Source organism: Rousettus aegyptiacus, unplaced genomic scaffold (genome assembly GCF_014176215.1).
Source record: "Rousettus aegyptiacus isolate mRouAeg1 unplaced genomic scaffold, mRouAeg1.p scaffold_m13_p_6, whole genome shotgun sequence".
Taxonomy (NCBI): Eukaryota; Metazoa; Chordata; class Mammalia; order Chiroptera; family Pteropodidae; genus Rousettus; species Rousettus aegyptiacus.
The window spans coordinates 33,051,980-33,063,492 of NW_023416309.1; the positions used below are offsets into that span (position 1 = coordinate 33,051,980).

General features: G+C 40.7%; 1 protein-coding gene across 5 annotated transcripts in view; it reads right to left on the minus strand.

Annotated features, from left to right (window-relative positions):
* Positions 1-4,363, minus strand: part of HTR7 (5-hydroxytryptamine receptor 7) — a 216,143-nt gene extending 211,780 nt beyond the window's left edge. For 3 of the 5 annotated variants that reach the window (XR_001597659.2, XM_016151274.2, XM_016151272.2), the window contains exon 1: positions 3,729-4,363. Coding sequence is in view for 4 of the 5 variants with exons in the window: in XM_016151274.2 (XP_016006760.2) it covers positions 3,729-4,273 (545 nt within the window). In the remaining variant the exon portion in view is untranslated. The remainder of the gene's footprint in view (positions 1-3,728) is intronic. The other 2 variants (XM_016151275.2, XM_016151276.2) reach the window with 2 other exon arrangements.
* Positions 4,364-11,513: the final 7,150 nt, after the last annotated feature.

Below are 11,513 nucleotides of genomic sequence, written 5' to 3' on the forward strand. Positions count from 1 at the left end.
CTAATTTATGATGCTAACGGTCACGACAATGGTTATCTTTGGGAATATCAGAAACTGGGAAGGGGCAGGAAGAGACTTCTGGGTGGCTAGCAACGTTCAATTTCTCGATCTAGTTGCAGATTTTATCAATTTGTTTACTTATGAACACTAAAGTATGGTATAGTACACTTTTCTTTATGTATTTCCAAAACAAAGTTATAAAATGTTTCAGATATACAAAAGTTATACAAAGAATAACAAGACTATAAACCACTAAGATTAAGAAATAGTACATTACCAATACAATTCATTGTGTGCTACTCCATGATTAAATCTCCACCCATCGCACCAAAAATAACTACTCTCCGGATTTCAGTGTTCACCATTCCTCTGCACTATTTTATACTTTTACTCCTTATGTAAGCTCACCTAAATAATACATAAAACGGTTTTTGCATGTTTTTGAACCATATGTAAAAGGTAATTTGATTTCTATTTTTAAAAGATCATCCTGAAAGGGGCATAAAGGAAATTTCTGGAATGGCAAAATATTCTATATCTTGATTGGAGTTTTGGTTATATGGGTGGGTGGGTAGGGGTGTGTGTGTGTGTGTGTGTGTGTGTGTGTGTGTGTGTGTGTGTATTTGTCAAAATATACCAAATTGTACATTTAATATCTGTACATTTCATTACGAGTGAATGTTCTCTCACTTAAAAACAAATTTTTAAAAAATAGATCCTTCTAGGTTCTTCATAGGCAATAAAAAAGGATTGGACAGAAGAGAAACCAGAAGGGCCAGTTAAAATACTGCAGTGGACCTGATGAGTGTCAAACTCATCTATCTGAGGATCTGAGGAGTAAGTATGTAGAAGTTGTAGACATAGTTCTTTGAGCAGCTTAAGTGTGAAGTGGAACAGTAACTGGAGGTAGAAGTGAGGCCAAAGGGGTTCTTAAAATAGGAGAGCAAGCTTGATCCAGATAAGAGGAAACAATGACGACAAGAAATGAGGGATCAAGGGAGAAACAAAGTTCTCAAGAAGGTAGAGGGGATAAGGTGTGAAGTACAGGTCATTTGGTCTTTGCTGGGACACAATGTCGTCTTGCTTTTCAACCAGAAAGAAATTAAAAGGGTCCAGATGCAGGAAAGATTGTTTGGTGGTGAAAAGATAAGGGAGTTCCCATCCAATGGCTGCTAATTTGTTCAATGATCATGAGTCATCTGAAAAGGGTGGATATGGGAGAGTTGAAGCCTGTAAAGAAAAATGCCACAAAATTGCCCTGGAAAAGGCCAGAAAAGCATCTTGTTTGGTGGGGAGTAGCTAAGAAAAATCAAAGTTTCCATTAACCAAAGGTTAAATGCCCAAAAGAAATCCAAACTCTCACAATACAGTATGAGCTCAAAAGCAGAAATATTATTCATCTTTGATTATGCTGCACGAAGCACAGTACAATCTATATTGGTTAGGTCCTCAAGAGGGAATGAACAAATGAAGATTCTATTTTTTTATATATTTTCTTAGCATATTTTTATATTGTTGGTCATATTCCACAATGCAAATGAAGTAAAGTCTTTTCAGAAATAATTCACCTTAAATGTCAAATGCATTTTCTTCTGCCTCATTTTCAGTTCTGTGTGTTCTTGGAAGAAAAGCAGTATGTGTCTTCCAGTGTTATCAATTCCTTTTATCTAACAAAATGACATGTTCATCTTCTAAAACAATTTTTAAGCAGAATTCATCAATGGGACAATTCTTACAGGAAATGAAGAGACAAATTCTATAACCCTATATTCCACAATCTGTGACATCATGAGGATATAGTCGATGAAGAAATTAGAAGCTCTTGTGAAGAAGAATTATCCTCTTCTCTGTATTCACAACATTCCTACTGCTGGTAAGTCACACATGCATACTGAGTGAAGAAAGCCTTTAGCTCAAGAATCTCAGGGTGGTCCCAGCCAAATCTGAGTATGCCCAGTAGAACAGAAGCACTGGATGTCTTAGGTCACCATGAGTTATCACACTGTGTTGTTTATTTATCACTTATTAATTATGAAATGAAAAGATATAAATGCAGTATTTGCAGCATAAATTGTTATTTATTTTACTACGCTAAGTTCCATTTAAAAGGACTCCATTCATGCAAGAAGGACCGTTCTTGGTTGGCTGAGCAGTGGGATTTTTGCGCTTATAATTCATGTTTATACTTATTATGTATATTGAGTGTGCTCTCCTAGTTTCTTGTTGCCACAGCCAGACTGTAAATGCATATGTTTTTGTCATTCGTAACTACAGTAATTCAGAACTTCAGCTGTCAAGTTTAGAGCTAATATTCTCACATGTGCAGTTCGTGTTCTACTATTAAAAATAATTCCTTGCTCGCTGTCAGAAGCTCCTCACATAATATATAAAATGGCAGGATCAGGTCTTTAAAAATAATCTAGATCTTTAAACATAGTTACGATGTATTTTTTCCTTGAAAATATTCCCTTTCTGATCATTCCCTTTATTTAGTAATTATAAACCCTCATAAAGCAGCAAAATAGAACATGTTAAATATCAACAAACCACAAATAGCAGTGTTTACAAGAAGGAAAAGGAGGAAAATCTCAGTTTTGCGCTAGACCACCTCTGAGACACTATCATTTTAAGTGTGGAGGCATCGATTATTTCTCCTATGCTGAAAGATCTACACATTTAAAGGTTCTGTAGGTCCACAAAGAAAATAAGAAATCATTTCTCTGTATCATTAGACACAACAGGATGTCAGTCCTGTTCTGGTTTTAAAATACCAGCCAAATTCTGAGTATGGATATTAAGGTTTAATATTTCAATTTCAAGAGGAGCAGAGTTGTTCTGTGGCCAAAAAAAAAGGCACTGGGACCATACTCCAAGTTGTCAATTGCACAACATTTCCAGGACTAAGGATCAGCTCCACTGCAGAATCTTGTAATCACAGAATGTGAAGAAACCCTGGGGACCTCCTAGTCCAATCTGATATCCAAGGCAGGAATTTTTACCCCAGTACCCCTGACAGACCATCAGCCTCTGTTTCAATTACTCCAGCATATGTGTGTGTGCGGGGGGGCGGGGGGGGGGAGGGGCGCTTAAAATAAGATTCCCAAGGGATATGATGAAAGGCTAGAACCAACCATTCAGACAGGAAAGCCTGCAGGATGCAAACAGCGTTGCCAAAACACTAAAACCAGACTTCCAAAAGAATGGGACTCAGATTCAGCAATTATAGGGGTGCAATATTAAGACATGTAGACCCCCAATTCTGCGACCATCCTAGGTGTTTTCACTGGCCTCGCGAGTACTTCTTAAGAATCAGGAAAGCAAGGCGGCTTTTCTCTCACTGATTCTTAAAGTAAGAATTGACTCTTTCAGGCTCACAGCAAGGGTTTGTCAAGCTCAGAGAGGATCGAATTCCTTCCTCTTGAAAACCAAGACAAGGGACCCCCTGGCGGAACTGCTAATGCTTGAAATACTCTTAACTTTAGTCTTAAAACCCTCACTACAGAAAACCAGATCATTTCGGGCTCTTCTTTTAAAGGTGCATATAAGCTTTGGGGTAACTGAAATTGGTTGGTGTACGGTTGATTTTGTGGGGGCTGATGTTTTAAGCGCAGCCCTCCATCCCGCCGTTAAGTCTGGCTTATCCTCCCAGGAAAGGCGAGCGCACGGGGTTGAGCTACCAGCAAGCACATCCCCAGCCGGACCCCGGGACGGGACGGCCTGGCCCTTACCTGTCGATACTAATCACGCACAGGGTCATGATCGAGGCCGTGCAGCACATGACGTCCATGGCGATGAAGACGTTGCAGAAAAAGTGGCCAAAGATCCACTTGCCCCCGATAAGGTCAGTGACGCTGACGAAGGGCATGACCGCCACAGCCACCGAGAGGTCGGCCAGCGCCAGGGACACGATCAAGTAGTTGGAGGGCTGGCGGAGCTTCTTGACGAAGCACACCGAGATCACCACCAGGCAGTTGCCGGCGATCGTCAGCAGCGTGATGAGCGTCAGGATGGAGCCGATCACAACTTTCTCGACTCTACCGTAGTTGATCTGCTCCCCGCAGCCGGAGGCATTGTCCGGGGGCGCGTCCCAGGTGGGCACAGGGCTGGCGGTCACCTCGGGGACCCCGCGCAGCAGGTGCGGAGCCCAGGAGCCCGCGACCAGGCCGGCGCCGTCGGGGCTCAGGTCCGGCAGCTCGCGCCCCACCTCTGGCAGGAGGAAAGAGCGCAGGTGCCCGTAGAGGTCCGGGCGGCCGCTGCTGTTAACGTCCATCATCGCGCCGCTGTGCGCTGCTGCCCATGGAGCCGGCGCCCCCGCCACGCGTTCCGGCTGCCGGCCCAGGGGCTTCACCTCGCCGGTTCCGCTCCGCCCGGCCCAGCCATGGGGCCCGCGCCGGCCGCTGGGGGGCGCCCGGCAAGGCCTGGCGGCCCCGCGCGTCCCGCGCCCCCAGCCGCTGCGGACGACGCCGGAGCGCAGCGGGGCGGGGAATCCCTGCAGGAGTTGCCTCAGGCACCCGACGGACGCCGGGACGCGCGGGGTCGCGCGCTGACGGACGGGGCTCGGCTGGCCGCCCGGCAGCGCACACCCCGCAGCCGCCGCGCGGCTCGTCCGAGAGCGCCGGGGCGGCAGCGGCTGAAGTTGCGGAGGGCGCCGGGCGCCCCGCCCCTCGCGCCCGCCGCCGCCGCCGCCGCTCCCCTGCGGCAACCGCGCCGCGTCCCCGCCGCCACCGCCGCCGCCCGCGCCCCTCGGGCTCCCGGGACGGGATCCCCCGGTTGGACAGGGGCCGCCGCCTCCCCACAGGGCGGGGGACGGCGCCCCACGCGCCTCCCGGGATCCCGAGCCGGCTCGCTCGCAGGGCTTTCTTTACAGCAAGAGGCTCAGACTCCCTCCCACAGACCCGAACCTCCTCACTGTAGTAAACGACGGATTCGGTGGGGGAGGACTGGGGAGCTGGCGGACGTTCGGACTCATTGCAAAATGAGGAACCTGGAGAGGAGTTATTTTCCTTAATTAAAAAAAAAAAGCCTTTTCGAGCGCTACAGCAAGAAACAAATAGATACTTCCGTTTCCTATCTGAACACTTAAGGGAGAAAGCAAAGATGGAAAAGCACCCGAATGGGGTGTAGGGGGAGGGGAACTCAGAAGAAGAAAGAAAAACAGGGAGAGGGAGGGATGCCTTCAGGTCCTGGCATCAAGAAGAAGCAGGGAGCTGAAGGGAAGGGGGTCTCCAGGGAACTTAAACCCATTCTGACTAACCCTCCAGGCGTCTAGAAACAGGCCTCTCCGCTCTGGAAATAGACCCTGGCTGCTTTTATACTCAGACTTCAAAGCCTAACATATTGAAACGAGGGATAATTTTCCCATGGCATTATGGAAGTTTTGCATACAAGCGAAGAAATGACCAGTTACAATGTTCTGCAGAAGAATCCTGGAGGTGTACGGTGATTTAATGCCTACTCCCTAGAATCCCCTTGTTATTCAAACTCTGTCAGAGTGGCCGAGTTTTATTATTTGTGAGACTTATTTCGCTTCATTTTTAAAGGTTTTATTGGAAGCCAGCAGTGATTAGTTTAAAACTACAAATAATCGAATCTGTTCTTTTTTTAGTTAGGCCTTAGCAGATTATAAATAAAAAGAAAAGAGCGGAAACCTCAAAATTTATTGATCTGAGTACTAATACTCTCATTCTTCAAGGTGGTATTACCCTATTTTTCTAGATAAGGAAACAAAGTTGCTCTTGCTATCAGCTGAGAAGTAATAAGTTTCAAAAGCAGGGTTTTTTTATTACTATATTCCATATTCTTCCCTTTACACATTCAAAAAAATTTTGAGTAGGAAAAAATATAAATCCCTAAATGGTAACTAATGTTCACAGTTCTCATTATTATGAAAATGCCAGGGGCTCTCCTCTGCCTGGGATAAGCAAATCAATACATTGAGTCAGAGGAGGAGGAGTATGTAGGCCACAAAGCAATACTGCTTAAAAGTACAAAGGTGGATGAGAAAATTTCTTCAGCCTAACTTATGTTAGTTTTAAACTTAATTTCAGTCAAAAGAAAACTAGTTTGTAGCTGGAAGGTCTTTAAGAAACCATTCGTTGATCCTTCAATACAGCGAGGGAAATAGAGACTCAGAGAGGTTTAATGACTTGTCTTAAGCTCATACTGAAATGACTCAGCTTTTGATTTTAAGGTTTAGAACTGTCTCAAGCCCCTTAAAAATTACTTGAGGTAGTTAATTTCACAAGATACTTGAGATTTTTCTCTTTTTTTTTCCTTGAGTACTCTAATCAAGTCAGCTTACATTGTCTTGGCTCTCACATTATACAAAAATTTGAAAAACAATAGTTTTATCTTTATTTGAATCTACAGCTAATATAATTTGTACCTACACTCTTACTAGCCTTTACCCAACCCACTTTTATTTCATAGCAGCTTCTGATTTTGTTCTTGCTTTTTTCTAATTGTAGGACATGTAAACTCTCCAAATAAGCAGGAAAATGCTTTCGAATTTATTTCCTCTTTCATTTCAATATAGCATCAGATCCAAACTCCCCTTTTTATAAAGCAGTCACCTCTATTATATTATCTCTGGTGATGGCTCCGTATATTTCCTAGGAGTTCTTGGTTTTCAATTTATAAGCTGTCACAATGCATAAACGTAGTTCTTGAAAATCTCAGTTTCTGCAGGGTTACCTTGCTTATATTGCGTTTAAATTTCATCTATCATTGTATTATTCCAAAGGCCTAGCAGAACAATCTGGAATTCTTTCAGTTTCCCTCCAACCTTGACTAACAAATAATCTTATCTTCATAAAAATGCTAAAATCTCATGTGGACTTTTCCATAATTTTCTCACAAAGGAAAGCTAAAGATACAGCTTCACAAAATATTCGTAAAATACCTAAACATTCATCTAAATTCGTTATTTGTTTTGCCCTTGATTTAATGGTGTTTAAAACTCCGTATCAAGCTGTTGCTTCCTTCACACATACACACCCCCCTGCTTACTCTTTGGCACTTATACTGGAGATAATATGAAAAATGTTGGCTTCTAAAGCAAATTATATCTTTGGGTTTTAATCCCTTTTATTTATTTCATTTGAAAAATAACTCTGCTGCTTTAAAAATACTGAACCTTGTCCGAGACTCTCATTGCGTATAACGACATTCTCATTAAATTGTCAATGAGGGCACCTGAGACTACAGCTCTGCAATGCCATCTCCCAAGTGTCAACCTCCCACTCTCCAAACTGCTCTGGGGGAGTTCAGAAGAGCAGCGGAGTCCTGCAATAGGAATTATGTCTTTTTATAAGCTCTTCTTCCCTCCAGGTACTCATCTAGCTCATTTAACTGCATATGCTTAATCATATCTATGCAGAACCACACATATCCACCCATAGGACATAAGCTTAGGAGAGTTTATTTTCCCATAAACTAGCATACTTTGACAATCTAGATTTATTTAAGTAACAGGTAAAATAAAGCTTTCTATGCCATAGGATTCGTTAGCAACTCACTAGTCAGTTGAGCATATTAAGGTCATGCCGACTGGGGTTCTAGTAATTTCTAATGACAGGACAGCTGACTTCCAAAGTTTTTCAGCAGCTCACTTTTATAGCCCCTGCCTCACTCAACTAAACTAATTGTTTGGGTGACCCTTGCCCTCAGAATTGGATAAGAGATTAGGAAAACCAGAATGCTTAGACAGTTGTAGTGCTAAGATTATTGTATATAAATATCCAGACACTACCTTGTGGCTGCCAGTCAGGCTATAAAACAGAAGCATAGAGACAGAACACACATCTTAGCAACAAGGACTGAAATCTGTCAGCAGAAATATTGGGGAAGCTCATTTGGGTTAAAAGCAGTTAGTCTAGGAAACAGGAATATCTCTTTCTCATTGACAATTCTCATCATAGCTAATCTCATCCTTTCTAGGTTCTTAAAGCTTTTTTTTCTTTTCAGATCTTTACTATAGCACTTAGTATTGCGTTAGGCTTTATGTTTACAGAGATTGTTTTCTCTGTTAAGACTGTGAACTCCCCAAAGGTGAAGATTTTTTTTATTCCTGCTACATACTAGGGGTTCAATAAACATTTGTCAAAAAAAAAAATCTAATGTAGAATAAAGCCTATAACCAAGAGTCATTCATGATTCAAAATAATTACTCAACTTAAAAGTGAATTGTGAGTTTTGTTTTAATATATATATATATATACGGATCCTTTAATTATGCTACTTTCATTTATATTATCTTTTAATGCTGACTATAAAAAAAGTACTTTTTTCCTTTGGGTCCTTCCATTTAGAACATTTTAATTCTCTTTACAAAATAAATATGACCTTTAAATTTTTTTTATTAAAAAAAGATAACTAAAAAATCAGATAACAGATCCAAGAACACTTGTTTATTTTTTTAATGACTCAAATTTTCATACTAGCCATTTGAAATATGAATGGTACATGCACACCCCCTAGTGGGGAATCTATTGGTGAATACAAATTCCAAAAAGAGAACTTCCATGGAAACCTTAATAAATGAGTAACTTTCAACAGTCCAAAACTTCCTCAGCATCCACTACATCTGGTAGTTATTTGGAGCATGAACTGTATAGGGGCATGGTTAATTACTCTGGCTATTATTTTGTATAGTTTTAAAAAGTTAGACCTCAAAGTAGTTTCTAGTCAACTGTACAAAAAAAAAAAAATGGCTAAAATTCCATGTCTTGGCAAAATCTCATCACACCCTCTTAACGTTGCATAAGTTTGATGTTAACACTGACCCCTGCAGGAATTGCTATTAGTCAGGGTTACCGATTCTGACAAGTCTACTTTAAAATTCTCAAAATTCTTCTCCGTACACAACAATAAGCCATTTCCTAATGGTGTGCTTATATGGGGGCACCATTTCCAAAAGATATTTAATCAAGTCAAAATTCTCAACGCAAATAGCTTTTATGTATCTACTTGCTTATCAGCTCCAATAGAAAATACCAGAAATAATTTAGTTTTTTATGTAGTTTATCCTGCAAGTTTTAAGCTATATCCCCAAAGTACTAAGCAATAACATTTATAGTTACTACATTTGCAAATGCTAGTTTCTGTTTAGGACCTATTTTTTCTCTCAACGAATATTCATTGTAAGCTTATCTTCAATAAAGAGTTTTAGTCTCCTGAGCAATCTCTTCCCCCCGCCCCCACTTAAAATGCAACAGATTCAAAGCAGCATCACTTTGACGGTTAATTTTACCTGACAACTTGACTGTCATGGGGTGACCAGATATTTGGTCAAACATTATTCGAGGTGTGTATATGAGGTTTCTTTTGATAACACTGGCATTTGAATCAGTAGACTGAGTAAAGCAGGTTAACCTCCCCAAATATAGATGGGCTTCATCTATCAGGTTTGACTAGAACAAAAGGGCTTGACCTTTCTTTAAATAAGGCAGGATTCCTCTTGCCTGATTGCCTTCAAGCTGGGACAATGGCTTTTTCCTGTCAGTATATTTAAATTGAAATACCAGCTCTTCCTGCATCTTGAACCTGCCTGCCTTCTGACTGAAACTAGACCAGCAGCTCTCATAGGTCCACAGCTTGGGAAGTGCAGATCATGGAACTTGTCAGCCTCTATAATTATGTGAGCCAACTCCTTTTTAAAAATCAACTTCTCTCTGTCTCTCTCTGCCTCTCTCTCTCTCAATAGATATACATAGACACATATGTATTATACGTATCATATACATGTGTATATCGTATATAACCACGTATATGAGATATATATATATTCTTGGTTCTCTGGAGAACCCTGACTTAATATAATTACTGATATTACTTGCATTAAAAAGCCAACCCTATTGAAATTTCAGTCCTTCTTTTCCATTCATTAAGTTTATCAACACACATATTTTCCATATTCCAGTCATAGATCTTCTTTTGATCTCTTTCATAAGGACTTTGTAAGTTTATTCTTTCGTCACAACATGTATTGCATCTTAAAGAGGTAGGAATACTCTTTATTTTCACAATGCTGATTTTTATAATACAAACCTTCTCCATCTGTCTTTCATTTTCAAACCTTTGATAGACACATAGCAACAAAATTTTTTTTTAACTTTCATATTAGTTGCACTTTAAGAAAAAACATAACATCGCAAGCAGGAATAAAATACCCCAGCTCAGAATACAGACAGATTCTCATGATATTAGGTCAGTTATGGGAGTTTCTGGAGGAAGACAAGAAGATGAGGGAGGAATTATTCAGAGATGCTTCCTGGATTGGTGACATCCAATGGAATCCCATTAGAGTTCTAGGCTTAGCAATTAACTCCTCGTATGCTTTATCAGGGCCTCTGGGAAAAATTGGGCAGGTGGTTTATTACACAAACTTACTAGGCATTTGGTGAATATGGGCAAATGCAAGTCTCCGTGGAGGAAGAGTGTCTTGTTTTAATCTGCCCAGGAGCACCTATATATAAGTGCTTTATCATTGGGAACAAGAGAGGGATTTCTGTTTAAGTTGTTAATATATTATGCAAGTGCACCACATGCACAGTTCAGTGAATTTTTTGCCATGTGTTTAGATAATTGAATATATCCAACAGCGCTACAGTTTTGTTGATGTGGATGTGAAGATGAACAAGAGGTCACGAGTTTAATTATTAAATCTGAAAACTTTCGACGGAATACCACCTACTTTGTGCCAGTTCTGGATACACCCCAGATCTTTGCATCTTATTACTCTTCGATTTCATGCATCAAAATGTAATTCTAGCATTACATCCTCAAGGAAATCATTCTTTATCCTCTCCAAATCTCTTAAACTTCTTTCTCAGTCTGGGAGGGGAGACCGTACCAGATTCTCTCGACACACCTGTGCAAATCATGTATATTGCTTTCTTGCCTGTCCACCTCAGCTTTAAGCTGCCAGATGACAGGGACCTGGTGGGATTTTCTGATGAAAAGCAAAGGATTTGCTTTGTATGACTTTGTTCTATTTGCAGAAGTAAAAAATTTCTTCTACTTTTACTATTATCAAATATTGTAAAAAGCAAAATACGTCTTTATAAAATTTAACCAAAAGGAAAATTGCATGCTACAACACAAAACCGACTTTTCTTAAAATTCTCTTCTGAGGCTAACAAAGAAATCATGTAAAGGAGTACTAATTAAGGTGTAGTCTAAAGTCCAGAGACTATCTGTGTACTGTTTGTGATAAGTAAATACAGAAATTGAGAATGTTTGGAAATTTTTACAGTACTTCAGCATTATCTGGATATCCAAGCCCCCAATCAGTGGACTCTTCTCATTCAGCCAAGTATAGAAGCAGCTCAAATGTTGTCACATTAGTCTTTGATGCCTCAGCTGCCAACTGGTAACAAACAAGGGACCACATACTAGTCCAGAAAGAACTGAGGCAGAGAAAAACTGGCTCTTCCTCACAGTTTGAGAAGCACTGATATAAACTATAGTTACACAATTTTATATTGTCAAAGAATTGATTTATCGATCTTCAA